The sequence below is a fragment of the Mytilus edulis genome, chromosome 1, assembly GCF_963676685.1.
Source record: "Mytilus edulis chromosome 1, xbMytEdul2.2, whole genome shotgun sequence".
Taxonomy (NCBI): domain Eukaryota; kingdom Metazoa; phylum Mollusca; class Bivalvia; order Mytilida; family Mytilidae; genus Mytilus; species Mytilus edulis.
In genome coordinates, this window is record NC_092344.1 from 51,267,786 (window position 1) to 51,284,701 (window position 16,916).

At 31.0% G+C, this 16,916-nt stretch overlaps 2 protein-coding genes across 4 annotated transcripts in view; one reads left to right on the forward strand and one right to left on the reverse strand.

The window, feature by feature from the left end:
• The window catches only part of LOC139513637 (FMRFamide-activated amiloride-sensitive sodium channel-like), a 30,162-nt gene extending 13,298 nt beyond the window's left edge, over positions 1-16,864 (forward strand). For 2 of the 3 annotated variants that reach the window (XM_071302311.1, XM_071302319.1), the window contains exon 2: positions 11,990-13,987. In XM_071302311.1, the coding sequence (XP_071158412.1) occupies positions 11,990-13,868 (1,879 nt within the window). In that variant the 3' untranslated portion in view covers positions 13,869-13,987. Of the gene's footprint in view, positions 1-11,989 lie in introns of all 3 variants that reach the window. The other variant, XM_071302329.1, reaches the window with a different exon arrangement.
• LOC139513630 (integrator complex subunit 13-like) overlaps positions 1-16,916 on the reverse strand; it is a 72,102-nt gene that overhangs the window by 40,244 nt on the left and 14,942 nt on the right. The gene's annotated exons all lie outside the window — the stretch shown is intronic.

The following is a 16,916-nucleotide window of genomic DNA, read 5'->3' on the forward strand; positions in this document are numbered from 1 at the left end:
TATTGCCTTTCATTTCCAATTCCCCTAGTTTTTTGTGACCCTCCCAGTCTTTTATGGTAATCAAATTATTTTACCCATTTCCAAAACATTCTTCCTGTATTTCCTTTGTGCGAATATTTCAACCCTGCAAAAAGGTTTTTTTAATTAACTTAAAGTAGCAGTTTGTTTGGGTGTAGAATATTTCAAAATTTCCAAATTAATGAATCTTTTACCATACGAACAAATTCAATTCAATTCAATTCAATGTTTTATTAAATCTCATCTCTCAACAAGTGCAATCAATATTTATACATTTTAAAACAATACTAAAGTATTGAGATGCGAACCATCTCTGTGGGTCACGCTGTAAATAACGTGTGGTAAAATATTTGTATCTTTACCATAGGACATATGGTTTTCAAATGAAACAAAAGTTTTTGACCTTGACGTTTGACCTAAGAAGTTGTACATACATTTTGACACAACCTCTGGTGTTGGTTAATATACATGTCTTTGAATTCATACCAATTCACATCATATAAATCGGACACAGTCTTTAACATAGGACATGGGGTTGTCACCTGAAATCAAAGTGTTTGACCTTGACCTTTGACATAGGAAGTTGTACATACATTAGGACACACCCTCTGGTGTTGGTTAATTTAAATGTCAAGTATTAACTTTGAAATCATAATGGTTCTCAAGATAGAGAGCAGATATGATCTTTACCATAGGACATGTGGTCATAATCGCCTGAAACCAAAGTTTTTGACCTTGACCTTTGACCTAGGAAGTTGTACAAACATTATGTCACACCCTCTGGTGTTGGTTAATATTATACATGTCAAGTATAAACTTTGAAGTCTTAACAATTTTCATGATATAAATCAAACACAACTTTAACATCAGACATAGGGTTGTCACCTAAAATCAAAGTTTTTAACCTTTACCTTTGACCTAAATACAAAAATAGGACCCCAAATTAGGAAACACCCTCTTGTGTTGGTTAATTAACATGTCAAGTATAAACTTTGAAATCATAATGGTTCTCAAGATATAGAGCGAATACCATCTTTACCATAGGACATGTGGTTATCAACTGAAACCAAGTTTTTGACCTTGACCTTTGACCTAGGAAGTTTTAAAAACATTATATCACACCCTCTGGTGTTGGTTAATATACATGTCAAGTATAAACTTTGAATTCATAACAATTTGCGTGATATAGATTGGACACAATCTTTAACATAGGATATGGGATTGTCACCTGAAATCAAAGTCTTTGACCTTGACCTTTGATCTGAGAAGTTGTGCATACATTAGGATACACCCTCTGGTGTTGGTTAATACATTTTCAAGTTTAAACTTTGAAATTTTAATTGTTCTTAAAATATAGAGAGGTCACGATCTTTACCATATAGGACATGTGGTTTTCAACTGAAACCAAAGTTTTTGACCTTGACCTTTAACCCAGGAAGTTGTACAAACATTATGTCACCCCCTCTGGTGTTGGTTAATATACATGTAAAGTATAAAGTATGAAATTATAAAGGTTCTCTATATATACAGTGGACACAATTTGTTACGGACTGACAGATGGACAGACAGACTGATCACTAATTATTAGGGTGAATGCCATTTAGTGGGGCTCTAATAAAATGTGAGCCATTCTATACAGAGGCTATTAAAATGCATAGATATAAAACATTAACATTTTATGAAATAAAATATTATTTACAATATATAAAATGAAGTTAAAACACCTAGTCAAATCACAGAAATAGTTAATGTCACTATGTTAATGTCTTACCACAGAAAGTATGTTTGAATGTTAATAAGTTGATGACTAGATAACTCTTATGATCTTATCTCCAAAATTCTTAAGAGTAAAAACAGAAGTAAGTCATACACATTTCAGTAGAACTGATGACCCATTTCAATCCAAAGTTATTTGGGTTTTTTATGAGTTGCTGGTTTGGTTGTAAAACAAAAACAAACACATCAACTTGTTTCTTTCATTAAAAACACACAACCCAATCCATTAATCAAATATTCACTATAAAGATACTGTAAAATATCAGCAGGTACCACATGTGCACCTAATGCACTATCTTACCATACAGGAGCATCTGAATTTTGTTTACATATCAAATTAGAGATCTGACCTTTGGCAGATTCTTTTATAAGGTGCTTTGAAAAAAGAAAAAAAAGAAATAATATACTTATTTAATTTGACTTTCCATCACTGCACTAATTCATTTATGTCTCACTTTTGTTGTGTGCTTTCAAATGAAGAGAGACTTTCAAAATACTTCCTGTTATTACAAATTTATGTGCTTGTTCTGCAGTTTGCTAGAAAGCAAAGTGCTTCAGATAAAAGGTTATTTAATTAATAAATTCTCAAGAGGATTAATTAAAGCAACGTCAAAAAACTGCATTGACCCTAATCAAACGTATAGAAATAATAAACTGCATGGAACTAATTTTGTTGAATCAAAGCACTGCATGCATATAAAATAGACTACCGGTATATGTAATGATGAGCCATAAATCGATATCCCTTCTGTAATATGAAACACTATTTTATAAACCAAATAACATCTGCATAACATTATATAGTTAAAATATATGTAATATATATTGAATATATTTTGTACCATTCAGAATGTAACACTTGAAAGTCTATACATGTACTGAAAAAATGTGAAACTCTTACTTTGTAAAAGTTACTTTAAAAACCAGTCTATATGGTTTACAAAGACTAGGTCTCAGTGATATTCTATTTAAAACTTGAAATATTTTACACAACTGGACCAAAAATATAAAAACCCCTTCCAAATTGGTCACAAAATGGCTTATGGCTTCCTGTAATTTCTGGGGCAAGATGATTAAAGAGTTATTTGTCCCTTTAATGTACTGGTACATGAATGAAATAGCATCAACAAAATACCAACTTCAAGATAAATTCAAAAGAGGAAGTTCATAAAACCTGAGAAAAATCAATGTTAAGACTATTATGTCAACCAAAAAACAAATGGAAAATAAATGTCATATTCCTGACTTTTCTGAAGAAAATAGTGTGTTACACCTTATTTTATAGCTAGCTAAACGTCCCACTTGTATGACAGTTATTTATAGTTGACATTATTAGTTTACATGACAATAATTGGATCCAGCAGCCAAAAGAGATGAGTATAGTATTTGTCAATGAGACAGAATCCATACAGTACAAAATACAATCAGACAGTGAATAATAAATTACCACTTTGAGGCATCTAAGTAAAATGATTGTGTTAAAGGATATACATGTTTAAACTTGTACTTTTCGAGGATTTTTTTATAGGAAGCTATTGACAATCATGAATTGCTTGTGGTATAATATGCTTCTAAATGATCTATCTCAACTACAGCAAATGATCTCTTTTAAAAAAAGCCTTTCAATATAACTGTTGAACTGATGATAATAATGAGAACATTAATACAACAAAACAATAACATTTTGCACTACAATCCTCTAAGCAAAACAAAAAGATTGTCTATCATTCCTTATCCTCTAAGCGAAAGCTAAACATTGTCTATCATTCTGGCTTAATGGTCACTTAGTCTGGGTCAAATTTGTTTACTGGGTAAATATATGATAGATTTCTGGACAGTCTCCATGTTTATTATTTACTGATAAACCATGTCAAAATATATAATGTAGCTAACAACAACACTAAACTATAATTTACTATAAACAATCATAACACAGATGTACATATGGTTGCCAAAGTTTTGGCAACTGTTTCATATGACATTTGCTTGTGCAAAGATTTGTGTACATGTACTGAAGACAGAATTATCAGGTCATAAATAAAGCACTGGAACAGAGTAAGAATTAAGGGTTTCATATCTATAGACTGGGAGGGTTATCATATCCAGGTTTTAAAAAAACATAGACCTTTGTAAAACGCTGCCTTTCTGAATCATACTATGGGTCTGTAAAGAGACAATAATGGACTAACAATGTGTATAAGACAATAATTATAAACAGAACATACACTTAAAACTTGTGAGCAAACCAGGCTTAATTGAGGTATTTACTTTTTCAAGTGGGTTTAATAAGCTGTATTTTTCTTTGGATTGTTTCAACATTTATTGTGTCTGGCTTGTTGTGGCTGACTGTACACTTTGGGCTGTGCTCATTGTTGGGGCAGTGCTGTGACAAATAGTTGCTTATAGTTGAACTAAATGTTGTATTATATAAAAGGAATAGAGAGGTAAAATATATCACAAATTAACAAATCAGTTATTTCCAATAATTTGACAATCAATGAAAAAAATAACAAAACTCAGATGGATTGATGGACCAGAAATAAAAAGCTACTAGAACACACCTGCAAATCATGAGAGCGTATGTTAACTGTAAAAAAAATAAAACTGGAGAATTTCAGGAGAGGTATCAAAGTCAAAGGTACTTGGGGACTGGGCACATTTTTTCTATAAGAGATAACCTCACTTCTCATATTTTTTAATTTCCTTCATATTGAAGACATGAACTGAGAAAAAAATCCTTGTATTTATATGCAATAAGTAATTTCACTTTTCAACATCTGAGAGTACCTGTAGATCGATTTACTGGGGTTTTGCATATGGTATCATTGAATGAAACTGATTAAGAAACAATAAAATGCAATTATGTGTTAATAATCTTCCCAGGATTCTCATACCTAAGCTGTTTAAATTAAATAAATGCACTGAAATATCAATTCTTTCATATGTACTCAGTATGGAATAAATATACATTTGTCTATGTTAATTACATCCAACATATGCATACAATAAAAATGTCCCGGGGAAACAAAGTTTATGAACTCAAAAAAGGATTTGAAGAAAACAGTAACTAATGAAGTATAATTGCTATCGTAGGGGGGATTATTTGTAGCAGGCCTTCATTATCATGCCTAAATTAATCTTATTGGGAGCTAAATTGAAAAAACGCCAATAAGATGTCTAACTTGTCTTAAAACAATTTATGATTGTTAAGTGTTTCGTGTAGTGATTTTTTGGTAACAAGGCTATTTAAGAGCATAAAAACAAAGTTCAAGTATAAGTTAGTTCAAATAAGTAAAATCTTTATTGTATCCCTGTTTCTGGATACAGTAAACCATCTTATTTTCACAGACACTTTATTTTACTTTTATCCCTTATAGGTGCACTTCATAGTGATCTGATTTTGCAATTTTCAAATTTACTTGATGAAGATCCAAGTTTTACATATTCACGTTATTTTTCTACTCATGGAAGTTGCCAAATAAATCACTCACAAAATTTAATTGGTTTAAAGTACCTACAATGTGTAATAAAAATATTGAGAAAAAACACTACAGACCGACGGACACACAGATGGATGGAGAGAGACAAGCCAGTTTTCCCTCGTCCTTTTAAAATTACATTGTAATTCTGAAAAGAAGATGAGGGGTATAACTAATACTGATACAGCTACCTATGGAGCCAAAGTATCCCAACACATCTAAAAGATCAACACACATTTTTCAACATTCGACCAGTATATAACAAGGAAATTTAAACTGACATTATCAAAGATCAGCCAAAAACATCAAATTCCCTGAAGAACAGAAGAGCATTGAGACACAACTTATACAATTTTAACATCTAAGGGCTTACACTAATAGATTTTGGTACTTTTTGGACTAGCCAGAAACAACGATAGGAAAATGAAAATATGAATAACAATCTTGAATGACTTATAATTCTAATGTGCTTATTTCACCGTATTAAACACAATCAGATCCTCATTTTAAGATATTTTGTTAAAAAAGTTAAGTAATTTAAATAATATTTTGTTCAATTCAAATCAAAACAATTTCACTTTTATTGTTGAAATAATATCTTTTTCCTTTGTATTGGAATCAAAACATGACGTCAATGAATGCAATTGTTCACACTTCATTAGGTCTGTATTTTGGTGAAACTTATACGCAGAATGAAAGCTGAAAACAGCTTTGCCATCAACACAATCAAAAACAGTCAGCAATCGTTAAAATAATTATGAAAACTTTAAGAATTATTAAATATTTTTCCAAAATAACGCCCCTTTCAATTATAAATTTTCTTTTCCTGAATGAGGATGTAAAGTTTACATTTCTTAGTTGGTAATATACAAGCAATCCCTTCAGCAGTCTTGTAGTAAAATCATCTCAACCAATAAGGGAGGTTATGTTAAGGATGTACTAAGGTGAGGTTTTGGAATTTGTGTCAAATGTTCGGACTACTTGGTGTTTTTTCATACAATACAATGCAAAATATTTTGCCCCATTAGACCCATTTATTCTTTCATATAAGACTTAATAGCTCATGAAAGGTCATTTACCAAAATTTTAAAAGATTCTTAATTTTCTTTCTTTTGTTTCGATACCTAATAATACCAATGCAAATATAAGGTAAAAGTCCGAGTCAGCCTTTTCCCGCCATATTTTAAATCTCAAATATCTCGAAAAGGAGGTCCATGACCTATCAATATTTTTAGCTTATTTTTATCCTTAATTGATGTTATACCAGCTTATAGTATCAATTTTAACTTCTTAATTTATTATTTTTCACCTAACCTCACCTAAGTACATCCTTAAGTTGATTTAGAGTTCAAAATAAACCAAACAATTCAGATTATAAAGCAAACAAGTAAAAGACTTGTCCTTCAAATTGTTTTTTATTTTGTCATGGGTTTCCATATAATTTTGAAAGATGAATACAATTTTTTAACTGTTTTAAAATTCTGTACTGGTACATGTTTATATTTAGAGCATCAATGCCTATTCTTTTGCGAAATGTTATATTCTTTGAAAAAAAACTTTTAACAAAATTATTTTCCTCATTTTTTTCTGCTCACAATCATAGCTGAACATTTCAGAACCTAGATACTTGGATTACCCTCTCTTCTAGACATAAAACCTAATCTTTTAATGGATAAAAATTGGTACCGTTTGTAAAATTCCCTATGTGGAAAGATTGCTAGCATCATAGTAATTCTCACAAAATTGAACTGTCTCTTTTCAGATTAATCAAGTATCTAATTAAGATTCAAAATACATTTTGCTCTAAATAATATTTCAATTGAACCAATGACACAATTTTGAGAGCCAAAATGTCTGTAAAATCACAAGTATGAAATAAGTAAACCTATATTTTACAACCTATTTATTACATTTTTTTGCCCAGACAAATGTGTTTGGTCATGAAATCCTTTGGAAACCATTTAAAGATGCTATAGTATAACAGATATATCCAATTCACGATGATTAAGTTAAAAAGATCCTTTATCTTTCCTTGACATCCAATTTCATGTTTTTTTCTACTAGAAAATAAACAAATGAATGTTTTCCAAGGTCACATTAAACCTGAAAAATGAACAAAATGTAAACTGGATGATGGCAATTCCTGGAGGAGGATATCAAGGAAATTTAAATGAAAACATTCTAACTTTTTACACTTTGTCATAAAACAGATTAGGATTTATGTAACAATTTAAATTAAGAGACCAAATGTCAAATTCATTACTGCAACCTTCAGTTTAGCGCTGCATTAGGTTTTCAGTGCTTTCTATGTCATTTGTTCATCTAAGCAATATAAATGGTATTTCATCAACATACTGCTTGCTGTCTCTTCGACTCTCTGTCATATTTACTTCTGACTATAGGATCTAGAGTGTCTCATTAAACATAGGATATTCACACCGTGTTCATTTCATGATATGCAATAAGTAACTTCAAGATATCAAAATGCTGCATTTTTTCACATCTTCTTAACTGTATTTATAAGAAAAAAAGTATTTGTGAAGATTTATAGGAGGATTTGTGATTTTTCTTTAATTTTGAAAAATTGAGAAACTGATATTATAAGGATCTATATTGTTCTTAAATGTAAGTATAATTTAATTATAATGTAAATTCAAACATTAATATGTGCATTTATTATTGCAAATAACTGCTGAAATTGCTAGATATATGTCATATATAATTAATGTGATTACAAAAACTTGTGAAGAAAAATCACTATTAAAGTTATGAAAGCAAGTTTTTATTATTGTGAATCTGAAAGTGTTGCTTTTTTTTTTTGCATTATTAAAAACATCATAATAATTTCTGAATTCAAAGTATACTTTCCTCTATTTCCAACAATTTGTTCCAGACTTTTATTTTATTAATATAAATCACACTGGCATTTCACTTTATATTACTGAATCAGGGTTTAACTTCAAAATCGTGTTTGCAGTCTTATATGCTGATCAACATTTTGAAAATGACCAACTTTGAGATTACATATAAAATTCAGGCTTTTAATTTGGTTTTAAGAGCAAATATTAATTTACTCAATTCATTTCTCAGAATTTTAAAGAAATTGTCTATCAGTGTTAGAGCTTAATATAGTACACTGCAAAATTTACGATCTAGCATAAACATAATAAAGGTACCTCAATCATGATTGACCAGGGCAGGTCATTTTGACCAATCAGCCCAATACCCATCCCTCTGAAATTCCGTAAGTTTGAGATATTTGAAACTTAAGTTTAGAACTATACAGTATAATATAAAGCTGATTTTGGTTGACTAGACATAACTCAAATATTCTTTAATCATGATAAATGCTACAATTCTATGAAAATCATCTTCTAACCAGAAGCATGTATAATCTCTCTTAGTTTCTGGTTCGTATTCCCAGTAGAATTTTACAGATAAGTCAAAATACTCATAATGCTGATCCAAGGATGAAATATGTAATCATAAATTTGTTCCAGATCGGAACAGAATGTTGCCAAGTGCTGAGTTTTAACAAGTCATGTAAGGTCAGATACTTTTGGTCAGGTTAAACCTATCCCTTAGATATTAGATAACTATATAACAACAGAAATCAATTGTTTACACTAACTGAAACAGACATGTTTAATTACACTGACCATAGGGATCAACTGATAACTAATTAATAAAAATTAGAGCTAATTAACTGGTCAACAACCATCTCTCTAGGTAGTCAAGCCCAATACATATTAATTGGTCTTTAACCAATTATCATATTTAACTATTCTTGATACAGATGTTCATTTCTTATCAATCTATATTTCATTGATGTTCATTTCTGTGATATGACAAATGCAGGGATTTATTATTATTATATTGAAATTAATTATGGCAGTGGATTAGGCATAAAATTCATGTCAAACTGGTAGGTGTTTATTGCATTTTTTTTATTTATTCTAGAAAAATGATATTTAAGTTTTATATCTAAAACATCTAAAAAGTGTTTAGAAGTCTTCTGATTCTGCTGTTTCAAAACTTTCCCAGTATTCAAAATCATGTTACAATTGCAAGTGGTTTTATACTTCAGATGGAATGAATGTGTGCAGATGCACATTTAAGGTAAAAAGAGGGGTCAGGTCGGCACAAAAATCATTCAAAGAATTTTTTGGGAAAAGAGGAAATCATTTTTTTCCTTTAAATTTTTCACATACATATATATATATATATAAAAATGTTTTTAAAATTAGGGGTCCACACTGGGTTTGCTTCCCTTTGAAAATGGCCTGTATATATATATATATACTGTTTTCCAGAAATGTAAAAAAAAATGACATGCTGTCATGGAAACTGTTTCCCTTATCTCATAATATAAATCACTCCAAGGTTTTAATTTGGTTTATGAATATGGTTATCCCTTGGCCTTCTGACTGACAATAAATGCCTTGCCAAAGTTGGGTGTCCATTTGGCTATGTAGGATGTACATATTTCATAGCCATATATGGTCATGTAGATTGATTGATTGATTGATTGGTGTTTAAAGCCATTATTTTTCATTTAGAGGCAATCAGATTTTATAGGTATGGAAGCTTGAATGCCCAATAAAGAACTCCTGACCCTGGACAGGAAAACTGACAATCCTAGTCAATAATTAGGTTGGAGTCAAATGCACCGGTCACATGTGGGATTTAACGTACAACCTCAGTGTTGACAGGCTGGACAACTAAGATCACTCAGGTCCCTTTGGTCAGAATCAGGTGACCTTAAATCTGATGCCTTGTGTAAAGTTTTGATTGGACCCTGCTTTGGATTTAGTCCCACTACCTCCAACACTGGAAGCCAGATCACTGTAGGCCATTTCTTACACTTGTACAAATAATTCTTTATTAGCAGACTTTACACATACAAGGGCTGTAATACATTACAATTTGTTTACTGTCAAGATACAGGTTAACCCTAAATATATCCCAGGTGTAAATTAAGAGAATGTGTTGTCATGGTGTTGTATTGAATTTTTTACAGGTTTTAGATAATCTTAAGTTATTTACTGAAGCTGTCATACTTTGATTTGCTTGAGGACAGGGTATGTTACTTGTAGCAAAGTCAACTTACAGTTCTAGCTTTTTCTGATATCTTTTTTCTTTTCAATATTTTGAATTTAAAAAATTTATATGACCGCCTGTGGATTATTGATATGTATAAACCATTAGTTGGCAAATTAATACTTTGAAATGTTTTAACTGGTTTGTGTTAATTACAAATAAACCAGGGAATGACATAATAAAAATAATAAATGTTGTTCAATTTTATCACAATGGATACAATCATATATGACTGAGAATTGGAGCTCCCAGGGAGATAGATTCCCAGAATTTGTATCAATGATAGCATTTTACATAAATTATAGAGGTAGGATTCATCATAGTAAATAAACCAGAACAATTGGTATATATTGGTAATTGGTATAAAAATAAAGCCATGTTATACTGTGATAGATATCCAAATATTTGGATAATTAACAAAACATACAAGTCATGCTCTTGATACTATAGAATCCTACGTTTACAACATGTCCACAGCAATTATGATTAATATGCTTTGTCCTCATTCTCTAGAAATATACTGCATGTTTATTTATTAATCCTATTAGCATAAATAGAATTCAGATCATCTTCTTTCCATTAGTCAGAGTATTTAATACCTGATATTAATGAAGAATGAATGAAGAGGGTAGATAGCAAATTATGATTCATAGCTAGGAATATATCTTATTAACATGATCATTATTCTGAAATCAACAACTTTCACTGATAGAAATGCTAAGAAAGAGCTAGAATATTTTTGGAATAAAGATATGAATATAAGGTCATGATGAACTCCAACAAATTTGACATCAACACATTACACCTAAGAAAAATTGCAATACAAATTTGACATAAGCACAGAATCAATGTCTAAGCTTTGACCTTTGCAACATTCCCTTGCAATATTTGAAACACTACAAAATATTTAACATACTTTGACATTAGGACACATTTTTTGACAACCCAATCAGAGCTGATATAATTATGAAAACTCAAAAAAGATATAAAGAAATTTTCAATTCATAGGGCTTTAAAAATCACAAATAAAGACTTCCTAAAAGGACTGACTATCCAAACATAACATCTTCTTTTTTTCTGATTGTGACATCATTGAATGAGACTTAAGTTCCTAAATTTGTGCTTACATAAGCAACGCCATGTGGTCTGCTTGCCATTCAGGAGTACTTGATACCCCCTCCACAACATCCATGTGGTCTGCTTGCCATTTAGGAGTACTTGATACCCCCTCTACCCCAATCTCCCAAATTTGTAGGGGAGTTTGTGTTGCTCAGTCCTTAGATTTTTATATAGCGTTTCATAGACTAATTTTTGTCCTTATTTGTTTTGCTATCTGTTTAGTATTGCCTGGCTTTTTTTTTTTAATTTACAAGCAATGGACATCAAAAGCATAAGCCAAGGTTGAGATCAAATATTTCTACAGTAGAGTTGTCTTTCTTTTGCCAGAAAAATTTTAAAAAAAATATTGAAAAGGAGAGATGGGATGTAGTTAAGGAACAACAAATTAATAGCTATTTTTGGTATCCTTGAACAATGTTGAAATTTGTTATGAGTTTATACCACTATACAAAATATAAATATTTCAATGTTTTAATGTATATCTTGTTCTATTCCAGGGGATTTCCTCGAGAACATATGAAATATATTGCCCTACGTAAGCTCAACTACATCCATGACCATCTTAGGATGGTGAAAGACAGAGGCTCCAGAAGAAACCAGACAGCACTAAATATCATCACAGAATTAGGAGCTGAAAGTACTGCACATGGACTTTCTAAGGTAGCCACTTCTATTAAAACAAAACGGAAAGTAATGTGGGCCTTGCTGGTCATTGTTGGATTTACAGCCGCTACTCTTCAACTGTCGCTTCTAGTCAAAAAATATTTACAGTTTTCTGTTGTTGAAGTGTCTGAAATGAAAACTGGAATGCCAGTGGAATTTCCAGCTGTGACTATCTGCAATATTCAGGCAATATCGTTAACAAAAATTAAACATCAAATGGAGAGAAGACATTCAAAAGTTGTGGACTGGTTCAAATTTCAACAGTGTTCTCGTTTTGGTGAACAACAAATTAGAATGGAGTCAACCCAAGCATTTTTTGAAAATCTAAATAGTGAAGCTATGGCATCAGGTCATGACATCAACGATATTCTCTTGCATTGTCGCTTTAATCAACACAAATGCAATGCAAGCAAATTCACACATTTTTTTGATGGACAGAACTACTTTAACTGTTACACTTTCAACAGTAAACGACTTGCTGAAAAGATTTTAATTCAAGCCACTGGACCAGAGTATGGTTTATCTGTGGTAATTGCTCTTGATAATGATGACCCGCCATTGGGAGCATATGGACTGTATGATATAAACAATAACATTGCTCACAGTGCAGGATTACGTGTTCAGGTGCATGCTCCAAATACAATGCCTAGTCCTGTGGATCATGGTTTTGACATTCCACCTGGATTTTCCTCTTCCGTAGGATTAAAAGCTGTGATAAACACTCGATTACCATATCCATATGGAAACTGTACAAACGAACTTTTATATAAGGACAGTCACTATAGCAACACAATTTTTGCTTGTTTACAGTTATGTAAGCAGGAAAAAGTTATTAAAAAATGTAAGTGCAAGTCATCTGGGTTACCAGATCTACAAAATCGTAATTTATCTTATTGTGGATCAATGAAAAACTGGAGAGAAATTTTTGAGAAAATGGACTGTGAAGACATAGGAGGCCATGATGGCGCTACCAAGCAAAGAAAAAATTACTTCTTGCTTCCAGATTTGAAATGTGAACAAGATATGCTCAGACAACTGGCAAATGATCGAAGTTATGAAGCAGACTGCGGCTGCTACCAACCATGTCAGGAAACAACCTATCAGAAAGCCCTGTCACTATCATATTGGCCTTTAGAATTTTTTCAGCAAAATGCACTAGCAAAATTTTACAATAAAACTCAGCTAGAAAATACATTTTTGAAAGAAGCGTACAATTATCTTCGTGACCATGTCACACAATATGAGGAACTGTACAATGATCCAGAAGCACATGCTGAAAAATTATATCATACAAACATTAACTTGACAGAACGTCAAAGACTTATACGAGCATCAACTCTTATACATCAAAACTTAATACGTCTGAATATCTACTTGGAAGATTTAAATGTGGTAGAATTTAAACAAAGTGCAGCATATGAAATAGAGGATTTATTTGCCGATATAGGTGGAACGTTAGGTTTATGGATGGGCATTTCAGTGTTGACAATTATGGAATTAATTGAGTTGGTGATACAATTAGTAATACTGCTTTTCAATTCAGAGAAGAAAATTCCACAACCTAATGACCCTGTTCCAAATGGTCCCTTTCATGGAATGATGGACCAAAATGATCATTATGACCCCTATAACAAAAGGTCAGATTTTGAAAGTTTTGACAAAGCTGAGTATTACAAACCAATGTCTGATTTACCTGAGGATTCACCTGTATGACATCATCTCAGCTGACCAACAGCTTAAATTGAACTGAACTTAACTGGTCATCTAAGCTGACCAACAGCTTTGACTGACCTCTGATCTAATCAGTTTAATACAAGTTCAAACTGCTGAATTTCATATGAATCAGAAAAAAGTAAACCAGCTATTTCTTAGTTTCTTACAATGAATTCAGTACTGCATTAAATTCAGAAATAAAGAATTTGATTAGAAGTTAAGCATCAAGATTGTCAGAGTGTGAACAATAGAAATTAATATCTTAGAGATGAAAGGGACTGACTTAGCACTTGTATGAGTGAATATAACCTTACAAAAACATCTTGCAATTGAAAGTAAAAAACAGGAAAGAATTAAGTAAATTTCATCATTTCATTTAACATTTGTAAATGAATTAACATCCCTTTTTATTTATTATGTAAATCTTGTCCAGTTTTTCAGTTATTTTTGTTTTTTATCTTTGTTTTTTAGAGGGTTAAACCATACAATTAGGTCGACATATGAGTTTATGGATGTTTTAAATTCAAAATTCTTCATTGATTACATTCTAGAAGGTGTAGTACCACCATTGATTTTTCCCTATTAGTCTTTGTTAAATTTGCACTTTTAAAAAAAATGTGTAGAATTTATCTTTATAGTTTTATCCTGTCCAGTTCTATAGAAAAAAATTCACATAACATTTCATTGCATATAAGAAAATAATCATCATTGGAATTAACCAATCAAATTTCTCCCCTTATTTTATCTGTGTGCAAGGTTTAGTCACCATGTAACCTCAAGATTACAAAAATTTCTATAGAAATCCCAAATAAAAAATAATGGTGTTTTTAAATACCCAAGACATATGTTTATGAAACAGAAATGGTTTTACTGCAATAAAATGTAGGATTAAATACCTACAACTGTCAAATTCAAGGGAATATTTTTTAGACCTGCTTTCATATACAACCGGATATGACATACCATGATTTTGTGGTATTACACCTAGAAGTGTTCAAAGGGAAACAACTCAAATATCGATATCACAGATGTTAGAATATTTCTGATGGTTGCTCATATAGTATTCATTTGTTCTTATATTTATTTACATATTCAGTATTTTTTTTATATTATTTGTTTTAATACCTATAAAAATCAATTATACCCTTTTTTCTAAAGTTCAATGAAATAAGATTAAAAGTGAAATAAGATCTAATATTAAGCCTTATAACAATAAAATTTCTTCAATAGACCAAATTACTGAAACCATAAAGTGGTTCATTCTGAAATGCTAAGTTTGCCAATTAATAGCAATATGAACTAGAGGATAATCATGGGAACCAATAGAGAGGTGTGCTGCATGTAAATAAACACACTTGTGTTGCAATTTTAGAAGTATCAGGGTAATTTCATTCTAGTGTATTACTGTTTATCTATAAATCACATACATTATGGCGTTCATTATCACTGGACTAGTATATATTTGTTTAGGGGCCAGCTGAAGGACGCCTCTGGGTGCGGGAATTTCTCGCTACATTGAAGACCTGTTGGTGACCCTCTGCTGTTGTTTTTTATTTGGTCGGGTTGTTGTCTCTTTGACACATTCCCCATTTCCATTCTCAATTTTATTATACTAACAAACAACTTATATAGAACTATGTCAAGTTATTCAATGCAATCCACCTACTAGCCATGGTATATATGCATGTCAAGTTCATTACCAAACTCAAATGGGTTTGAAAATAAGAGAGCTGAAACTTTTTATAAGAGATGGATGAAAAAACAAGATGATAACTTACTATTTTTGAAGATCTATTACAGTTAAGCCCATGCAAGGTTAATCAAGCTGTATGGAATTACTGTGTATTCTTTATAAAAGTATGGCTAATAAGTATTTGACCATAGGCTCAAAAGAATGTTGAAGTAATGGACAATACTGTAGAAAATGGCTGTTAACTGATTTTACTGTCATCCTCATCAGTCATTTTATGATTGTTTATCATGTATATAATGTATCTGTAGCATCATTTTTAGCTACATGATAAATACACATTTGATCATTTGATTTTTTCGTTTACATTATCACTACATAAATCATAATTTGACATGAATAATTGTTAAATAATACATAGATGCCAAAATTGTGTATATAACAATTTTTTTATTTTGATTTATGTACAACCGTACAACAGAGTGCTATTCAAACATTAAAATATATACTGGTAAGACAGTCAGGACATTAACTTTTTTCTATACATTGACCTTAAGGATGTACTTGGGTGAGGTTAGGTAAAAAATAAGAATTTAAGAAATTGAAAATGAAACTATCAGCTGGTAGAGCATCAATTAAGGATAAAGATAATCTAAAAATATTGATAGGTCATGGACCTCCTTTTGGAGATATTTGAGATTTAAAATATGGCGGGGAAAGGCTGTCTTGGATTTTTACCTTATATTTGCATTGGTAATATTTAGGTCTCAAAACAAAAAAAAGAAAATCAAAAATATTATAAAATTTTGGTAAATGACCTTTTATGAGCTATTTAGTCTTATATGAAAAAATAAATGGGTGTTATGGGGCAAAATATTTTACATTGTATTATATGGAAAAACACCAAGGAGTCCGATCATTTGACACAAATTCCAAAACCTGACCTTAGTACATCCTTAAGAAAGTACAATATACATTCAGAAAAGAAAGCAACCTGACCCAATCTGAAAGCTTAAAGGTCTCAGAGGAATCATGTTAACAAAATGCTATGGTCCGACAAGAACTAATTTAGTTTCTCTAAGGCAGTAAAGCTTGGGGCAAGTTTTTTTTTCTAATTGTTAATTTGTAAGAATCCATTAACATGACTAACCACAAAACCTTGCATCGAACATAGTAAAGTATTATCAAGTATAGAAAACATTGTTATTATGTCATCATAAATATCATATTTTACATGTAAATGACAAAACAATTGTAAAATTGTTTCTATGAAAATGTGCAATAAAATTGTGATATTCACCCATTATCGATGTGTTTTTCAGGTTTTATATTATTATTTATATTCAATTTGAAACTAC